Below are 20,904 nucleotides of genomic sequence, written 5' to 3'. Positions count from 1 at the left end.
AGCTCTTTTTCAATATCCTGCCATTATTCAAAAGGTTCAAAACTTGACTGCGCCTATTGCTATCGCTAACAGAATAACTTGACCCTTCGTGCTAACTTTCCTTTTAGAGCGAGCGTGGAAAGGCGGAGGCCGGCTTGCGCGGCGAGCCCGGTCCTTCAAACAGGAACTTGTCGGGAGGATCAACCAGCTGCGCAGTCCAGGTAACCTCCGACACCAGCCTCCAGCATTAGGCCACAATTCTAGTAAGGACGGTTCGGGACACCATTTAGGCGACGGCGCATACGCTGGAGATTCTGGACACTTGCATCGTCTCACCGACTCTTCTATCGAAGAACAACCTCATTACGATGCTGCACAAAAGGTAAAAAAACTATATATCTGATTTTTTGTCCCTTATTTTACCGTAGCTTTTTTTGCGTCTAATAAGCACATGCGTTTAGATACGAGCAACAACGGATTTACTCATTTATAGACAATACAGTATGACGATTAGTATCTAGTATGTATCCGATGCTGCTAAAGCTAACAAATGACGAAAAAAAATAATGTAAATCTTATATTGAGACACAAAGATTTTTACATTTTTGCTGGAACAGGTCTGCAGTCTCGCGTATCCGTTTATATCGTAAACCTATCTAATCGTTAAAACAGTATTATTACTGCGTTTAATAATTGCTATTATAAATATAATAATAAATTTGCTATTGCATTTTTTTGCTTTTAACGGGTAGAAAAAGCCATGAAGGGAGTTTTAGTTCGTACCGAGTTGATATATAATTTGGTTATAAACAAGGGCAAGGGTAAGTTTGTGGTTCATAGGAGGGCCTAGCTAGGCTTCGAAAAAGGGAAACCAGTAACATGTATATAGCTGAAACAGCGTTTCTTTAACTACAGAGATATTTGTCTCGCAACTGTAAACTTGCTGTTCCTCAACTACAGTTGCAAGCTTACCCTTACCCTCCACTCCGTATATTATACATATATGAACATATTCGCTTCTACATGGAAAGAAGATCCGTCAATCTAAATTGAGCCATAAAAAATGTTTGAACTAAATATGCCAGGTGAGACCTGTGATCTCAGTTTCTTTGGTAAGATAGTTTTGTTGTTTGTAAAGTATGCAATTTGTCACTTAGAGCTTGCTTAAAGATATGTTGAACAACGACATTTGTAATGTGCCAGTGAGAGAAAACCGACGCCTTATCTTTTTAAAGTCTTTTGACTCGGTTTCTCCGTATCTCTAGCCTGATGACGAAACTAAACATGTCACCAAAATTGTGACAAAAATATGTACTATCGATGCAGATTTATCCATGATATCGTCGATCGCGTTTGTTCTGGTGCTGTTGAACTTGTCGTTATTATCATTTTTTAAGATAAGTCATTCCCATGTGTCCCATATATTGACCATAGATATCTAATCGTAGGCAGGTTAACCAAGTTATAAAATCGTGATGCTTTTTCACGATTAGTTAATAACCACTTCTATTTTCTTTTGACACGTGGCTGGTTTTAGTAGCTCTTAATACCTACAGTCGTTTCAATTTAGTCATAGCCTCTAAGTCAAAGAGCAGTTTAGTCTGCAGAATAATTCGTCAGTGCTATCGTGATAAGCACCTTCTTTTCTCTTTTCTCTCTTTTTTTTTTTTTTTTTTACAAAGCTAAAGGGTAAAAGCTTAATTAGAAAACCTTGCGTCTAGTTTATGTAATTGGTACTATAGAACTCACGCGCACTAAAACTCTTAATTTTGGTAACTAGGGTTACCTGGAACTATTAGACTGGTATTACCTCGAGCCATTTCTAGTAGCCCAACAGTATTAAAGGACCTGTGAAGATTTAAAGGGATTCCCTTTTCGACTGAAGGGATAGTGATAGATTAGTAGTGAACTTCTCAACGTCGTTTTTTCCCTAGCTGGTGGTCATAGTACACATCACGAGTTACTGATGTGACGTGGAGCTCACTATTACTACTACTTTCCCCCTTCTCAGGACCTTCGAGTACCAATTTTGATATCAATAGGAAAATTTATATTAGGGTCTTAATGACATTCACATATACTTCTTCTGCTAGAAAACGTTTGGTTAGGTGATGTCCCAAGTATAAATTACACCTAACCTTTCTAAATTCTCCATAGCCGAGGTTCAACGGTTCCCCCCAGGCAGGCGTCAATACCGCTATAAAACAGCCTAACTAAGAAGCGAGACTAACTATGTCCGTTCGCTGCGGGTCTAATTGCGCCGGTTTACTTCACTTCCTTCATCAAGCAGTTGAAGTAGTTTAATGGAGAAACCGGATGCTAAATAGAGTCCGTCACTAGTGTTATGGTATAATATTAAAACTCACTATGTTCTTCGTGTGGTTATCTTTAAATCAGCCTCGAGAGGAGTGTTGTTCCTTCGAGTAGAACGGGGTTGCACGGAAGAGAAAGGTGTCGAATCGGTAACCTCTTTCATTGTTTTCGTCATATCTTTGAAACAGTGAATTAGGCAAAGCGGGCACGGGGCAAAGTCCATGGCATATAACTACTATTTCTTTTCGTATATATCCAAAAGAAGAAAGCTTGCACATATGCAAGTGAATTGTAATCAGCAGGACAAATTATATTCACTGCCGCTGACCAAATAAATATCAAAAAGAAAGTATTGAGACGTGTTAATTGTAAAGTGGTAACGCTACTTGCAGGTAAGGATCCTGTGATAGAAGCGCAGCCCAACATAGTAGGGCTATTATACTGGATGCTGTTCAACAACACATCTCATGCCCACCTCGATAAATTGTCGTAAATGTCGTAAACCTAAATGGAGCCAAGCTGGCCGAACATATGAACGAGAATGGGCAATGTAACCTACACCTATGCTACAGGGACTTTCTAAGAACCCAGCAAACGAAGCTGTTACTAAGCCTAGAATGATAAAGTAATGCAAAATGGTCAAATGAATCTACTGATGCACCATGGCGGTTTTCTTTTTTACTGTGATTATTATGCCTTCACTTTGTGACGTTTATTACAAATTTAAGGCAAAGTAGAGCAATGTAGTGTTATTAAGACTATAACATTATGTATTTCCTAATCATGACCTAATTCGACGTTGGATTGTTAAGATATATAAATAAGTGTATAAACATTACGTTCTTAACATTACATTTATCAGATGCTGCGTCATACTGGTTATTGCGTTGAGCTCAAGTGTGACTCGTTAATTTAAGTTAATATAATATGTATTGTCAGCCTTGAGATACGTCGTTTCGGTTGCAGCAGATAGCGGAGTGGCACACTCCAGTACTCTCTCGCGAAGGTTCGTTGACATTATTATTATTTATTAGGACTAGGTAGAGTGCAATTAAACTCCCATTTGGTTTACTTAATTCAGTCTGTCTAAAAACCTACAGTCTTTATTCCATTAATTAAAGTTAATATTACTCTCAATAATTATGTGACTCTTACAACAAGATGGCACCTTTGAATACTTTGTTTGAACCTAATATGTTTGTGGCTGTCCTGATGGATGATGTGGCTGATGGAGAAGCTAGTTGTTTTCTAGACAATAAATCAGTTTTGTAGACAATAAAATAAAGTGATTTTACTTTAGTGTGCTTTACCATAAGCATCAGCATCCATAGATTATAATTATGATTCTATGCTGACGTAGGATGATGGTGAGGGAATCTTTTGGTGATAGATAATACATTAAAACTGACTTGTCGTTTTGATTGATGAAAGATTTGTCGTTTGCCATTTTTAAGGGGCTGAGTTAATGAATATCTACTTAACCTCTTAGGATGGCCAATAACTTTGCCTAATGATAATATGTTTGCCTAAAGTGAAAAAACGTAAGCGTATTATATAATTGCGTAGTTTTTTTTTCTATAAAGTGAATTAAACCCATTTAACGGCTGTTATGATATTTCCTCAGTGTCAATAGTGTGTCAGACTATATGATTAGATCGCTGAAAGGGATGGTAGCCTAAAAAAAAAATGAGAGTGCAACGTCATAATTAGTACAATGAGCGTAATCATTATTATTAAGCTGTTTGACCTGTGACGATTTCATAATGCAAATGAATATTTGCTGATAGAGCTCTGTATCGTTGTTGCGCATCTGTGTACTTGTGATGATCCCAACGTGCGTAATAAGGCCGCAGTAATCAACACTGATTCACCGTCTAATACGAGCTGTACCTTATCCATACCTATTGGCAGTGATGCATTTAATAAGATGATTAATTCCCATAATCACGTCTTTTCTAAGAGAAAAATCAATCCGTATGGTGTATACTAGGGGTTTATGACGAGCGGTACAATAACGTAGTGCTCGTCACTACTTCTCTTCACACATGGCGGTAATGACTATCCTGTAATCGTGCTTTACTGTTATTTTCGTTTGCTACAATTTCGTTATGATGATTGTGTGCTTCGCGTCCAGTCAGTAGTCTCTTGGTACCTTGTCACATTATATTTTTTTGTCCAACGTATTGAAAAGAATTTAACTTAACCTTTGGACGGCGAGGTCTGAGTGGCTAATAGACATCGTTCTAGGTGCGGTTCTGACCATGAACAACATACATACTGGCGATTACTTACTCAAATTTTAGTGTTGGCGCATGAAAACAAAGGACCCATGAAAAAAAGTTGAAAAATTAGTAACTATGGGAATTTTTGATATGGTGACCCTACTATTTCGTAAGTCCGCTGGAAAAAAATCCCGATAAAGCAGGATCTCTGGCCATCTTCGAGTAGCTCTGAGACATAGTAGTGTTTATACCAGAACTTATAACACAATTGTGTGTCTGCCGCCATGCGCAAGGGTAGATGGTCTTCGAATAACTTTGGCATTCGAAACACGGTACCGCTCGTCGGCCACAAGAAAGTTTATCATACAAATATAGTGCACTTCTCTACGCTAAAGTATGCCAAGTAATTAATACGTAGTAAAATTATATTGTAGTCCCTCCACAATAAGACAGCATCTTTCAGTAGCACGAATTGTTGGCGTAAGTAAGCGCGAGTAAGTGGCGAACGCCATGCGGCGAAACCAACGATCTGCTGCGATACGAATACAAAATTTAAATGCGTCGATGCAATAACATATGTATCTTCAGGAAAATCGACGAAGTAGAACGCAATGTAATGAAGTGTTATTCATTCGGTATCGTTTAGGAGGCAGCATCGATATCTCGTGATCTTCGGGATGTCCAAAATGCTTGCGGCTACTTCAAGGATTGTGTGGCCAAAGGTATACTGGACATGGTACCGGGAAGTGCATCAGTAGTACTCGAAACCGTAATACACTTACTAACGTTACTCAAAAAAAAGAACTTTGCAAGCGATGACAGGTCAGTACCACTAACTTTGAGCATGTTAGTCTTTTATCAACTCGATTCCAATTTCTCTATATCAATAGGGTTGCGCATTACGGTATGACCACACGTTCAGTTTAGTAAATATAAATGGAGCAGTAAGAACAACTTAGATCTGCATTAAATTAATGTCGAACTCAATGTTCTGTGGTATACGATAGAAGTATTGCATAAAGACTCTGTGTAGCACATTAGAAAGCAACGCGGAATATAATGTTAGTTGACAATAAACTTACAGGAATTAATTTCCAGTACCGTTTTAAAAGTACTCTAATTGAAATCGAAGTTTTTTTGCTCCGCTTAAAAGGTTTACTATGTTTGCAGAATGCTTTAATACGATCCATTATAGCTGACCTCATGAGTGTTTGCTATAGCAAGCTCTGACCTACTACGAACCTCTTATAATTTTCGATGACGGTAAAGGAAATTATTGAAGGTATCGCTACCCAATAACCCATAGCTCGAACAGCTCCGGATACTCTTAAATTTTCCGTATATTGAAAATAAATTGCTTTTTGAATTTGAAAGTATTGCGCACAAGAAATTGACCTGGCAAGATGTTCCTTACAGTTCGGTGTTACAATCACGCACGAATCGAGTGCACGGTTGCTTGTCTGAGCTGCTTGAATGGGCCGACAATGTGATGCTGCGCAGGGAGGAAGCCTCTCTTTTAGCAGCCCAAAAGATCATTCTTTCTCTTCAGGGGGCGTTATCAGCTCTTGTAGAGTATTATGGCGCTAAAGACTGCAACAATGGGAGAGCTTCTGGCGCTGGTGCAGTTGGTACTGCGCGTAAGCTCACTTCGAGACCCGCAACGGCCAACGGGCTCTGTCACAGCAAAAGTGAATGGTGCGTGTCCCTCAGGTAGAGCTTTAGTATAATATTTTGAAACAGCTTGATCATGGGCTATTTTCGGACGATGCATTACAAAAACCTGGCTTAATTAAGCTGCTTGTCACAGTCTTTGATAATTGGCCTTTGATGGGGTGCTGAGAACATTTTTATAAGTTTTTTTTTTTAAACTAAGAAAGATAAAAGAACAACAAGTGAAGTTGACAATTCGATAGATATATCTAAAAACAAATATTTCTGATGCCGTTGTTGCAGTACTACGTCTGGTAAATGGAGATATTTTTTCTTGCTAACCAGTGAAAACGGGAATGCAGTTAATATGTCAAAAAAAAAAACAACAAACAGTGGTCAACCAATTTATTCATAAATATTTTGACCTATCTGAGTTTATTTATATGAAGCGCCATAATTACGCTGGTAGCACGAATAGCGTAAATGATAGAGCGGGATAGTGGATGACGTTGGACGTTTACGTAACGCAATTTGTACTTTAAGGATAATTTCCTAAGTAGCGGCATCGATCACGAAATGAACTTCAGTCATTTATTTATTTCAATCATTCTTTCAATATAGTTCCTTTTCAAACTGCTTTTATTGTTACATTTATAGATCATTCTTGTAATAGGATATCAGTTAATTTCCTATGTAATCTTGCTAGTAGCTCTATACGGTCTATAAGCTCAAGATATTAAATTGTTTCTAAAAATTGCAATTCGTTTTATTAAGTGTATTTTAATTAAAGTATACAATGCAGAATTTTAGAAATAATATGTCGATGTGACATGTTGTGTTTATCATTAAATTAATATTATTAACAGTTCTATCCAGTAAATCATAACGACTACAAATATATTTAATAGGCATTTCTATTTTGTTGTCTCAGTGCTAACATTTCAGTAAACTCCCTCCCGGATATCCCATTGACCCCCCGTGAACGCGAAATTCTCTCTTCAACCCCTGGTGCCGGTCCTCACGGAATGTCTTCCTCAACGGACGATATTCTAACCCCACCACCGAAACCACCATTGCCATTTGCATCGTAAGTTGAACTAAACATTATAGTATCAAAGCTATGCAAGAAAGCTATTTTGTAGTACGTTTGTTTTAAACTGAGGCATATGGTTAAGAGACCCTTCGAAATATTTGACTGCGGAAATAGCGACTAATTCCATCATTATAAATGATTCGGAGTTATTCACTTACAACACTTTGCGTCCTTTCTTTAACAGGCTGGACTCGATCGACTCAACTGTTCCACCACTTCCGCCAAAAAAGCGATCCACTTCAAAGGCGTTTCTTGAAGCGCCATCATTTTCCTCATCATTTAACGATTGGCTTTCACCACTTTCATCACCATTGTCGCAATCACGAGCATCTAGCGTCGATTGCATAGACCGCTCGGAAGATGACCTTTGGAGTAGCCTACCAAACAGTTTTGGCGAGATGGGATCGCACAATCCAAATTTGAGCTTTACATTTAGCTCTGTTCAGACGACGATGGTGAAAAAGTCTTCGACGACGACTAAGATGTGTAGAAGCGATTCGATTGAACATCTGATCTCTCAAGAACTCAACGAAAGTGGTGCCTCGTTCTCAACGGTCACTACTTTGCAGAATGGTCAGACACAAACTAAAAACTCACTTACAACTTATAACAGGTAAGCGTACAAAGCAGCAGCGCAATAGCAGCAAAGTAGCGTACGTAACATTTCGAAACGATCGTCGAACGAAACGATCGATGAACTCCCTGAGCGTTTTGCACAAGTAGTTCTTAACGGGTTTCTCTTAACTATATCCCGCTCGCTTTTAATTTCCCAGTGATGCTTCTTTACGCCGGTCTGTAATTGATAATCGTGTAATAGTAGAATGGTGCTTAGGCTGGACCTATTTAAAATCGGAGACAATATTTTGGGACAGATGATGGAACCTAAAAGTTACTGGTGATTGAATTAGACTAATTGTCATTCTTAATTTGTCAGGACGGACCAATTGGAGGACATTCCTCCCGCACTACCGGCGAAACAGAGACGTACGCCGGGCGAAAGTCCAGCCGCGGTCGGTGGTCGGCTCCCACGAGTACCCTCGCAGTATGACAATGTCTTACCGCCACTAACGAACGAAGTAGCCGATGAAATCACTAGAAAACTAGAACGAGTGCAACTCAGAAATAATCCCCGTCAAACATCGTCGATGTCCCAACCATTAAGTGAAGTGCCACCTCCACTGCCACCGAAACGGCGAACCAGTAAGTCTGACGGGCAGGCCCGTTCCCGGCTAAGCAACTAGCTCATAATTAACGGAGACCTTTCGCCAACCAGTGGATTTACGTTAGCTGTCGGGAAACTTCTTTAGGGACACTTTGTAGTACAAATGTTGTTTATTGCCCATCTTTAGTAATCGTATCTTGGTAAAATAACAGATTCATACCAAACGGCACTAACGTTCGACCTTCCCGCATCTTCCTACTTTTTTCACGTTTGTTTTTGCCTTGCGGTTCATTTCAACCCTTTATTATGATGTTGTTCCATTATACAGTTCAGGCATATATGCAGACATTTGGGCCGATACCAGTTCCATCGGAAGGAACGCTCAATGTCGTGATACCAGCTGGCAAACAAATGATGTCGCGGGTCGAGCGTATGGAAATATTCTGGGATGGATCACTTGCTGGTCAACGGCCAAAAGAGGAACAATTTGAGCAGGGATCACCGCCAGCACTTCCACCGAAACGGCGGCTAGATAAGGAAAACCCATCCGGTACATCAACACCATTACCATCTGTCATTTGTACATCAACTAACAGTTTATCTCCACTGTCGTCTAGTACTGCAGGCCTAATCATCGAAGAGACTGCAAGCATACCGAACACGACAGCTACGCCACTTGATAGTCACGTCAGTATTTGCCGCTTAACTTAAACGCATATAAAAAACTACATTCAAGTTTCCATAAGTGTAACTGCCGTCAGATTAGCTTCCTAACTAGACTAACATATTCTTGACTAAGCGAGGTAGCAAAAGAAGCACTTCTTTTTTATATTTATCGATCTTGCAAATATATCTTATAGATAACATTTACACATGTAGATACGCAAATGTGTCCAAAAACCAAGTTAACCTATTGTCCCCAGTATCTTAAAAACCTGAAATAAAAAGCTGGTTCATTGTTGTTAATGAAATGATGCGCAAAAGTGCACCCAAGTTAATATTTAAATAGCAAAGAAAAAGCGCAATAGGAAATTTTTGCTTGCGTGTCAACAAGACTTAAATGTAAGCTATACGGATGAGTTTGGCAGTGATTTTCACTGATTTCATTTTCTTCATGAGGTACATACAAGCTTCTTTCAACAATACGGCAGCATTCCAGCAATGCGGTTAGCCTTAGCATTAATGACCGGATTGTCGTCAAATATAAACAGAAAGCTTTTTAATATTGCGTTCCCAGACGATACCAAATGATTATCAGAAACTTTCTGAGTTTGGTTTGATACTAATTGTCGGTGCCTTTAACTGCTAAAGTATGATGCTTAACCCATGTGCTTACTTGTGCTGCCCTGTTGAAAAGTCAGCAAAATTTTTATGTATAATTAGCAATGGTTCTAGAGCTAAAAAAACAGCCGAATCTCAATCTTGGCCCATGCAGGACGGATCGCAGCGAGATACTTGCGGTAAGTTTATTAGCAGTCACGGGACTGGATTTTCAAGGACGAGCCATAAGTCTCCAAATATTCGATATCTGTGTTATCTATCAAACTATTGCGCTTAAAGCCTTCAGTTAAAAAGGCGGAGTTGAGTTACGTAATGGACACACAAACACGCATATACGAAAGGACGTATTTTAATAAGACGCTGTCGCTTTTAGAGATGTAATCGAAAGAGGTAGCGGAATTGTAAGCCGTCGTCGCTAACTGTTGAGCTGTCATTTTTATCAGTTTGTTTAGAGTACCGGCGCTATACTTTGCCAGCGACTGGAGTCTTTGATGAGCGTTACTGCCAAATCGACCTAGGCACTGAGCACTGCACTTTCACTTTGGTTAACCTGTTTGGTGTCGCTGAACGATGTATACAGCATATGTAGGGTGATTCTAGTCAGAGACTAAAATAAGCATGTTGGTTCTATTTTTTGATCCTGCATGTTCTATAAAATTGCTCTCTTATATTGTGCGTATAGATTAGTTGCTCACGTCGCTACTGCTCATTGTATCGTTTTCAGGTGAACGACTCAGAGAATTGCGGGAGTGTCAGTGGGGTCCCTGTTGTCGTCGAGGTCGAGTGTCCCCACAAAGAAGAGGATAGCGGCGTTGTGGATAACAGTGCGCCTAACTCTAAGGAAAATACTCCTCCGTCGAGCCTTGCTACAACTCTCCAGGAATCGTCTTTGTTAGGCTCGACGGTGTCAGGTCCTGTGGCTAGTGGCGGCAGCGGCTCTGGCGTTAGCGGGCCAGTAAGTGTTGACATTATGGAATGCATTGAAGTTGAGCCATTCCTTGTGTTTTCCGACTCCAAGGATGACGTCCTTCGTGGCCTCAAAGGGGGCCCGCCGGACGCATTACTTGTCTATGCCACCAAGACTACTGATGACAAAGGCCGGGACTTTGTAGTGCAAGAGACTTTCCTCACGACCTATCGTTCGTTCATCCCTGCCCAGACTTTGGTCGAAAAACTCATCTCGAGGTTAGTTATATAAGATATCAAACCCACTCGTTATTATTATGCGGTTAAACGAAATGTCTGAACTATCTGTATCTTTTAACCATGTCTTTAAATAGGTCTCTGAAGCCTGAAATGTATTTTAATCACTTCAATTTACATAACTACATAATTTACTAGGGCATATTTCTTAGGTCTTTCTCTTGAGAAATATAAAAATCAGTTTTTTTTTGCAAACTGTGTCTTAAACTGCTTTTTCAGCTTCTGTCTTGCTGTCAGCTAGAATTGTTATTTTCAATGACTGACATATCTAGTTATTAGAACTTTAGCCTTTAACTTTATCGACTTTAACTCTATTGATTTCTATGTTTTTTGTCGTTTTTTTTTGTTATAATTTGAACCTGTGTCTCTATCGACGACACCAAATTTTTTTTTTCATTTCACTATGATACTAGGTACGACTGCCTCATCCAGTTCAGTAGCGATCCGGTGCGTTTGAAGTACGCGCGCAACTCGTTTAGTCTCCTGGTCCGTGTAGTGGATGACCTCTGTTTGAGTGATGCTACTGACGAGCTGCTTATCGCGCTCACACACTTTACGCACACGTTACTGCTGCGTGGAGATCTTAGTCTGGCAAGGTAAGATGAAATGTACAGGGCATCGTTTACAGTAATTTTATCGATTGGTCGTATTGTCGTAAAGTCGCTAAGTTCGGTTAAATGCCGTTGAGCAGTTGTCTTTTTTGTATAATCGATACGACAAACACAGGAGAAAATTTACTCTTTTATGACTACTTGTTTATATATATATATATATATATATATAATTGCTTATTGATAAGAACTTGACACATACATGAAAAGGATGGACTATTCTTTCTAAAAAATGTTAACTTTTTTTACAGATTAGGTATTTTGCATATACACACGTGTGCTTTTATATTTTTCTAATGCATCTGTTGCAGAATATTGTAAGTATCTATCAACGAGTACAAATATTCAACTTGAATGATACAAGTTATTTTATGAAACTATCGATTATCTTGCTTAAAATACCTATTGAAATGTTCCAAATTTTTGTTGTGACCATCTTGGTAGCTTTCCGATTCTGATTTACTCTTTTATATGTAAGAAACAATGTCAAGCGTCGTTTTCTATCTTATGTACACGTAGCCTCAATAGCTGTACCACATATTCAGCTATGAAATCTAACGTGCGATATCAATTGTGGCGTTCAATGTATGACTTGCAAATCCCGCGTCGTAACGTAAACTCTCCATAAAGGGCGTTACGTCAGAAAGTCGTGGAGAAGCATAGTGCTCGACAACGTGCGCAGGAGTGCGTCCTTTACGCGAATCTAAAGGGTGTAGTCCTCTCTCGAGGTAACACACTACTTTCGTTCAAATCGGAGGCCCTGGCGCAGCAGATGACCTTACTCGACAACGAGCTGTTCCAGAAGATCGACATCCCCGAGGTACTTATCTGGGCAAAACAGCAAAATGAAGAGCGCAGCCCAAACCTGACCCGTTTCACCGAACACTTCAATAATATGAGCTATTGGGCTCGTAGTTGCGTTCTTCAGCAGACCGATCAGCGAGAACGTGAGAGGTACATTTTCGCAATGAATACTCGTTGAATGATTGTTAATTGAGGCAATTCATTATTGTATTATAGCATTGTGTTGTTATTAACATCAACATGAAATGTGTCAAATTATAGTGTGTTTAGTAACAACTCTTGTGTTCATTTTGCGTGTTCCACAGGTGTGTAATAAAGTTCCTGAAGATGATGAAGGCGCTCCGACGGTTGAACAACTTTAACTCCTACTTGGCGTTGCTGTCAGCTCTGGACTCCGCACCTTTGAGACGTCTGGACTGGCAGAGGGCCATAGTCGAGGGGCTGAGAGAGTTCTCCGTGCTCATCGACTCTAGCTCGTCTTTCCGAGCCTACCGACAGGCTGTTGCTGAAACACAGCCTCCCTGTATACCCTATATGTAAGTCCAAGTAAACCACTGGTATTGCCCAGAAAGCAAATCGTGTGATTTATTATCGCAATTTGACCGGGTAGTTCTTAGCTGTAGCCTTGACTGCATTGACTTGTTCTCTATTTAAATAGTATTATTTAGACGATTTTTGTCAGATTACAGCAGATATTACTTAATCGCCGTTTCTTATATATTTTAGTGGCCTGATTCTTCAAGACCTTACATTTGTCCATGTGGGCAACACCGACTACATCGAATCGAACGGAACGCAGATCATAAACTTCTTCAAGTGCTGGCAACAATACAATATTCTCGAACCTATGAGGAAGTTCAAGAAGAAGTAAGTTGTATTGCATAGAAAGATTACAAGTACTCACTTGTACAACGAGCAGAGCTTTTTTTAGCTCTACTTTAAATGGATAGAAGGACCTGTAGGTATTTTTTATCCCAAATTGGCTTCTGGGAACGAAGCAGCTACATTTAAAAGTGACAAAGGAATTATAGTCTGAGGGTCGAATGTAATGCAGATGGAATTATAAAATAGTCATGTTTAATTTATTCCATTTAACTAATAATGAATCTCCGTTAGATATAATCATTCGCTCTTGTATTTTTCTCCTTAGGCCGTATAATATTCGGCGTAACGACGAAATTATTGATTTCTTTAATAACTTCGAAGACTATCTGTCCGAGGAAGCTATGTGGCAAATTTCGGAGACAATCAAACCTCGAGGCAAGAAGTAACCGATCATTGAAACCCGTCCACCTCTGAAAACCCGTGCGTCGTCTGGACAAAGTGACAAGTATGTGTGATTAAGTTTCAGCGAAACGCATCGCGTGACTCATATCTACATGTATACCCGATATCTACATGTATACCCGTATGGCTAGTTGTCCTACTGCAAAGTTCGATATACGTCGACAAGAAACTGCCGAACTGAGAAAACGGCTTTGAGATGATGATCACGGAAAAGTATACGATTCAGAACAGTCAGATCTGATACGCGTACGTTTGTGCGGTGCAAGACCTTCTCTCGAGAAGAACGAGGTGCGAAAGTTGTCGGAACAAGTGATAACGAGGGCCGCCACCACCATACTGTCAAAACATAATGTAATACAACAAAAAAAAACAAGTATTATTACTACTACAAACAAACAAAACCAGAATATAACGCGAATCAGAGACAAAACGAGAAAATCTAAGGGAAACGACCTACATACATACACCGACACCTATTTATATAGGCAATATAATCTAAACATATGAGGCTCAGCCCACGCCTACAATACGCATTATATATATATATATATATATATATATATTTCAGTACAGAATAATCTAGACAAAAAGGGGAGTTGAAAGAGGGAAAAGAAAAGAGAGAAGGAAAAGAAGAATATAGGGGGCTGGAGGTGGCCAGAGCTACTCTATATATTTTGTTAGCAGCAGGCCGGTAAGGTGCGGTGCTAGAGGCCACATAAGCTAATTATATATACACACGTAAGACTATATATATAGTGTACGAGGATAACAGAGAGAGAGCGTTATTGCTATTAATACTACTAAACCGATCGCACTATCCGTACTACTAAAGACCGTAACATACTAAGGCACGTGGTCGCATGCGGCACTCACATTGAAATGGTGAAAATATGCTGCTGATAGTGACGAACAGAAATAGATAATGATAGAGACAAGGGGACGTGCATGTAAGTGATTATATTTAGCCTAATTAAAAGGCGATAAAGTCGAATAGGTCGGTTGTTTGGGCGTTGTCCCTAAGTTTGTTTAGCAGCTTTGCTAGCACGGATCGCCTCGTCAATGATGATATGTGTATCCTTGTGGTGATAGTTGGCGCTGCAGCTTTACTGTGCTTCATTTCTGCTGCTGCTGTTTTCTGTTGACTGCGTGGCCCTTGAAAGAGGCTCGCTTAATTGGTAGTGTGAATTGACAAAGAATATTGCGGCGTTGCATTTCGACGGTAATAGAAAAATAGTACAGCGTCGCATCGGTGAACTAAGCCTACGCAGCAAAGGTCAGCTGGAGTAGGTCAATTTGTTCAGATTTTAGCGTTATTTTGTAAAACGACAAAAATCATTTTATTTGGCATAGCACAAGCATTGTATTTGGCGGAATTCGTATCTGTTCCCACGTTTAAGTTAATCAAGTTTCATGATCTCGTGCAATAAGATAAACTAATGAATGCCCATATTATTAACGTCATCAGTATCATACATCTTGCAGAAAATTGCATAAAAGGCCAAAAGATAATTGTCACCTCAGTAATGACAGAATTGACATTATTATGTAAAACAATTTAACTCCACCTGTCTATTGAGCAAACTTAGTTTAGATTCATTTTTAGAGATTAAAAATGTAACATGTGCGTGTTATTTTACCAACAAGCTTGTCTACTACACAAACGACTGAATGCATGTAAGTTTTTATCACGTTCCCTTTTTAGTTTAGTTAGTTTATTACTACCACTAATGATCAAACCTGACGTGAGCTTTGTTTTTCGCGAACGTTTTTACCGTCTTTAATTGACTGCTATACAGTCGAGGCGAGGACTAGACGAGGCCCTTTCGGCGTCGTAGGTGGGTCCTGCCAAAACCGTCGCCCCTGTTCTAAGGGGACGAAGCTTTAGCGTGTAATTAATAGGCAAAGCACTTATTGGCTGAGTCTTTGAGTAGACAGATTATGACGAATGAGGCGTTTCGTCGGAATCTACTGGCGGACCTGACAGAGTCGCGGATTGGAATAAGAACAAAAAAAGCCGGCCTATTGCAAAAACATGTATCATTGTTGCCCAACAATGCCGCCGACACAGTCAGGTACACTCATATGGTCCGGTAGCCGGAGGTATCGCTGTGCCTGTTTGCAGTGCAATCTGTGCTTATTTTCGATGATAATGTACTGCTATAGTAACACTAATCAACACAATACAAGACTAATTTAGTAATGTACAAAAGCACAGACGCCACGTACACGTACATGTACGCACACATGACTCCTCAGAACATTACGTTCACAGTACGACTAACGCAGGTGATGAATTAGAGGAAGGGACAGCGCGGAAGCGATCTACGAACGATGTTCACTGGCCAAATTTTGCTACTTGTACATCGTTCTAGGAGAGGCCTCGAGGCACCGGCTAGCGAATGAAGAACTATTACGGTAGCATTATATTATTGTTATTAGCATGATTCTTATTGAGCGTAGGCCGTTTTCGTTATGCGCAGCGCAGTGTATGCATGCGTATGATCTATGAGCGGCAATTTAGTCAGAGGCGAAATGGCGAACTAAATTGTGCGTCAATCTGTTGTGAAAACGAGACAGGTAGGGTCGTTCGTATGTTAGAGCGCTTCCGCATGCTCAAGTATGCTGGAAAGCGTCTGCATAACGTATGTATGGGCTTGTGAACGTGTGCTGTTCTCGGTGCGAATACGCAGGTGTCATACGTGACAGCCCCGGATGCTTGCCCGTGTCTCTTCTTAACATTTTCCGAGTATTGTTATTGAAATACGGTTCTAATTGTGGCTTTGTTTTGGTTGTTGTTGTTGCAATAAAAACTGTTGTCCTTTGTAATTATTATCACATGTTTAAAGCTACCCACAAGTGTTAGACTCACCAAAGAAAGAGGCTTCAGTGTAACTGTGTTAACAATTTCCAGTAGAACAACTTTAGACCGTCGTCACCCTCTCTGCCTTTACCATTCTAGGATCCACTACGTCAACTCAGGCAATCGTGTGATTACTACTATTAGAACACCGACAATGGCAACAACAGGTATTTTTCCCGTAGCTTTCTGAAACTGGAGTTGTAATCTAGCGCGTCGAATGTAATTTGTTTTCAACAATATTTAGAGACTAATTACATAACACAAGAGCTGCAGAAAGGACACGGAAACTCCGGGCGAAAGCAACGATCTTATACTTGCATCGTACCATATGAATATATATTCGAATACATACCGCAAGATCAAATACCCATACACACATATTACACGTATATCTACTCTAACCATACATACAGTGCATACTATATAGATACTAATAGTTATATGATCACATGCTGGTCTATCATTGAGGTATTTATATTCTACACATTTAGGGCAGAAGTTTCGTACAACGAGATGTTTATCCTGTTCTTTTCTTCGGAAGGTATTTGGTGGTACAGACGCCTCACGGTACATGGCATTTTGTTTTTGCCCCGTGTTGTGTTGTCAGCAGACGAAAAGTCACACGGCAAACTCAATTCGAGTGCAATGCCTCAACATAACGGCTACACTTAGGAAGAATAGAAAAACAGTAGTAGTGATTACTATTATTACAGATTACGCGAATGGTGGTGATAGAAAAAGATTAGTTTCATGCGCAATGAGTTTGTAGCTTATTGGGCCATTATGAATGGCCCACAAGCCTTTGTAGGCGATAAAAGCGCATCAGACTTTAATATATTTAATGCTAATTATTACAACTGTGAATGTAATATATAAACACACAGAGAATCATATACGATGCGAATAAAGCTATTCTATTTTGGAATGATAGGCGGCCATTCAAAATAATTAGTTTCTTATTGTTTGGAAAAAAATCGAGGAAATTTATTTCGACAATTTGACGAGCCTTGACAAGATGACTGAGCGTTAAAAAGAAAAATTTAACGTTGCTTTTATATTTTACCAATTGCATGTATTCTTGCCGGCGATTCACAAATAGATTTGAATTTTTTTCTACTCCGTGTGGTACGTTTTTCATGAAGTTGGATTTTTCGAAATAATTCGGGTGTTTCGAAATTGTTGCTTACTAAATGTTCGTTTCGTTAGCAGATGAATTAAGCGTGAATTTTAGAGTGACAAATCTACACGAAGTTGTTTACTGCACATTTATACAATCAATACGTTGCTGCCGATAATGGAAGAGATTTTGTCCGACAGACAATTATAACAGGGAGGAATTATTAGTCAAAGGAATAACAAATCGCTCTTTTCTACTGCGTGAGAACCAAAATGCAACAAAAACGGCGAAATATGGCAAATACATGAATCATATGCGATACATGACAGCCAGGATGCAACAACTGAGGGTGAGACATGACAATGAGACACAACACAGAAAGTGACGTAAGTGCTAATGAATGAATGTACTTAAAGGAAAATCTCTATGTATCAAAGTAGGCTACCATTGTACTTGTACCTTTGTGTATATAAATATATAACTGAAGAACCGATGAAATAAAATGCTAAAATAAGAATACTCCTACCGCGTCTGTGTTTTTCCATATCGGAGATATTCATACCATACAACTTTATCCGCGCGTATATACAAATTGAAATGTGATTGCGTTCGTTGTGTAGGTAAAACAAGATTTGTATTGCCCCCAAGTTGTCTGTTACAGAACGTTTAATAATTGGCACAAAGCGTGAACTTTGCTATTGAGGTTTGGTTAGCTTAACCTGAGCTGACTGAGGCACCGTCCATATCTGTTATCACGCGTAGAAGCGAGCGGATTAAACCTTAGGCCTGAGCGATGTACTCGTATGATATATAGCCCTGATGTAGCTTCGAATACAACACCATCTCCCATGAGTTTTGATTATCTTCACCTTTTTACAACTATCTGTTTATCTTATTAAACCCAAACTACATTTCGATATATAATGCCATCGATGCGGAACATGTTCTTGTTAGACGATTGACAGTTTTAAGGTGTGCACAAATTTCGGGGGCTCATAGTTTTGCTATCGAAGTGTTTGCACATGCGTAAGGCTACAATTAGTGCTGTGACCATTGTTTAAGCTGATATATGAGGGGGCAGCGGCGCATAAAAATAAACGATAGTCCCAGGGGCGTGGATAGAGGAGGTGAAAGCAACGATATATGCGTGGCTAAAGTAATTTGGCTCTTTTTGATATCAGGTAGATTAAGATGAAGTATATATGAATTATCTGTTGCTGCTGGGAAAGTCGACGAATGATATCGGTGATAGCGGCTGCTGCTGAGTGTCGATTTTTTACAGTCATAAACGCGCTAGTCTTTAGCGTGACGCTGCATCATATAACAAGCTCGGTCACAGGATTTTTTGTTCGCTTTTTGCGCCGTATCAGCTACATGTTACTGGGTCCTTCATTGACAGTTTCACTGTTATCCACTTTTGCATCATAGGGGGCACGGCTTTGGACGCCGGCGACGTCATCACCCTCTGCTTTTGAGTGGTTCAGTCCATTTCTATTCCTGTCGAACTTGTTTCGCAACCTGCCAAATTTCAAGAGACGGTCGGTCGTGGCCTTTTTCTAGGGATATAATTTCGCGCTAACTTCAGACGGTCGACAACAGTATAGCCAGCCTCTTACTATATTTTCTCAATACAAAGGTACATATGTTTGCCGCCTTGCTGAGCGTCGCCCGGTACGAAAATTGTGAATTATATGACTCTATTGATCAGAACTACAGTATTCAGAGTATAATAAATCCTATACTTCAATAAAAAAGGAGTAAATTGCTTAAATAAATGTAAACCTGCATTTCTGAGTAATAGTAGTGATAAATGTAAAGCATTATTAATTTCACAATCGCACACGTTGTCGCACACCAGTGAGATAAGGAAAAACGTCTTCAACGACACATTAAAAATATCTGTCGCAATAAATGCCTTCAATATTTTTGAAAGTTTCTTCAATATTTTAAGATGATTTTCTCTAACGATTGTAATTAAAAAGCGGTCTATTAAATTAAAAAGCGGAGTTTTCTTGGAATAAACCGTTTCCAAGCATTTTACACAATACGATCTATACGGATATTTATTTCTAATGATTAGTTTTAATAATCAGTGAACGGACTGAGCAAAATCTCTAGAAATCTTCGTTGGGTTACATCGCGTAGCTAATACTGTACTTAAGTTACACTCGAGGTTATAATAAATTCTAATACCGATCGAATTAACTAATTGCATTGATGATCGGAAACCTATACAAGACTAGATATAACGTTCCTTTAACGGACCCAAGACTCCTTCCATCAGTTGGAAAAGGCTTTTTTAGGATGCGAGCGTAAATTTAAGCTGCAGAAGCTATGCTTCGACACGCCTTGCTTGTGCCCCGTGCCTCTCGATTCATGACGGCGATCATTACCTACGAAGGGCATCAGATACTTGTTCACCCAGTACACAATTTCGTCCGCATCTGCATATCTGAAATTTGCATATACACTACAAACGTCTTATATCAGTCAGGCGGGTCGCATTCATGTTCTTGTTATTTAAGACGACGCACTCAAAAAAACCTACTGATACAGCAAAGCAGTCTATAATATTTTAAGGTATCAGACGTCAGGATCTAAAATGTTTTTTCATCCTTTTTCTACGCTGTGATTTGCCTTCTTAACCACAGCATTTATAACTTTGCCGCAATCATACCGTGGGTCGTACGCTTATAACAAATATCTACTTCTGATACTGTCATTAAACACCGCGTTATATGAATGACAACTCCATGTAACAAGAAATATTCCTCGGGTTAGTGTATAGAGCAGTTCGACGGTTTGTCTCCTTCAGCGATCCTTGCCAAGACATTATCCTGTTCCGGACAACCGGAAATATTTTAAATATACGAAGATCATTGTCATCAGGCCATCACTAAAAATATATCTTGAGACCGCCTCAATCTGTACTTGCGTATCATTTTGTTTAGTATATAGGATAGTATTGTAAACTTAACGAATATTAACGATTTGACCATCAGCTGATAGACTGCAGCCTCCGCGCATTTGCCCACATTGGTATGCTAACTGACCTAATACATAAGAACGTGCATAGTTTATGCAGCAGTTAGAAAATACATACCTAAAAAGCGGGTATCCTTCTTGGTATACGAACCTATGAAGCCTGCGCCTATGCAGCACGTCATTAGCTTGAGTTCTCCCGTTTTATAATCACATTAGAGGACTACTTCGTTTCAGAGCGATGAATTAGAAACCAGCTTGGCGGTGTGCCCTTGTCTATTACGTAAACTAGTTTCTATTAGTGAAGGTAGGCACTTGTTCATTGGCTAGCTCGCATTCA

At 39.6% G+C, this 20,904-nt stretch overlaps 1 protein-coding gene and 1 long non-coding RNA gene across 4 annotated transcripts in view; one reads left to right on the top strand and one right to left on the bottom strand.

The window, feature by feature from the left end:
• The window catches only part of C3G (C3G guanyl-nucleotide exchange factor), a 27,556-nt gene extending 9,448 nt beyond the window's left edge, over nucleotides 1–18,108 (top strand). For all 3 annotated transcript variants that reach the window (XM_086973043.1, XM_022852775.2, XM_022852776.2), the window contains 13 exons: nucleotides 108–361; nucleotides 5,161–5,336; nucleotides 5,931–6,209; nucleotides 7,096–7,251; nucleotides 7,442–7,870; nucleotides 8,192–8,457; nucleotides 8,748–9,106; nucleotides 10,425–10,885; nucleotides 11,317–11,499; nucleotides 12,145–12,468; nucleotides 12,624–12,854; nucleotides 13,045–13,185; nucleotides 13,469–18,108. In XM_086973043.1, coding sequence (XP_086829169.1) covers nucleotides 108–361; nucleotides 5,161–5,336; nucleotides 5,931–6,209; nucleotides 7,096–7,251; nucleotides 7,442–7,870; nucleotides 8,192–8,457; nucleotides 8,748–9,106; nucleotides 10,425–10,885; nucleotides 11,317–11,499; nucleotides 12,145–12,468; nucleotides 12,624–12,854; nucleotides 13,045–13,185; nucleotides 13,469–13,589 — 3,380 coding nt within the window. In that variant the 3' untranslated portion in view covers nucleotides 13,590–18,108. The remainder of the gene's footprint in view (nucleotides 1–107; nucleotides 362–5,160; nucleotides 5,337–5,930; nucleotides 6,210–7,095; nucleotides 7,252–7,441; nucleotides 7,871–8,191; nucleotides 8,458–8,747; nucleotides 9,107–10,424; nucleotides 10,886–11,316; nucleotides 11,500–12,144; nucleotides 12,469–12,623; nucleotides 12,855–13,044; nucleotides 13,186–13,468) is intronic.
• LOC111271786 (uncharacterized) lies at nucleotides 17,777–20,904 on the bottom strand. Its single transcript, XR_002687090.2, has 2 exons — nucleotides 20,719–20,904; nucleotides 17,777–20,034 (listed from the first exon to the last, which is right to left on the bottom strand). It is a non-coding gene; the product is annotated as an uncharacterized LOC111271786 (long non-coding RNA).

Source organism: Varroa jacobsoni, unplaced genomic scaffold (genome assembly GCF_002532875.2).
Source record: "Varroa jacobsoni isolate VJ856 unplaced genomic scaffold, vjacob_1.0 contig01016, whole genome shotgun sequence".
NCBI lineage: Eukaryota > Metazoa > Arthropoda > Arachnida > Mesostigmata > Varroidae > Varroa > Varroa jacobsoni.
The sequence above is the reverse complement of the archived record's forward strand: the minus strand, read 5'-3'. Positions and strand labels throughout refer to the sequence as shown.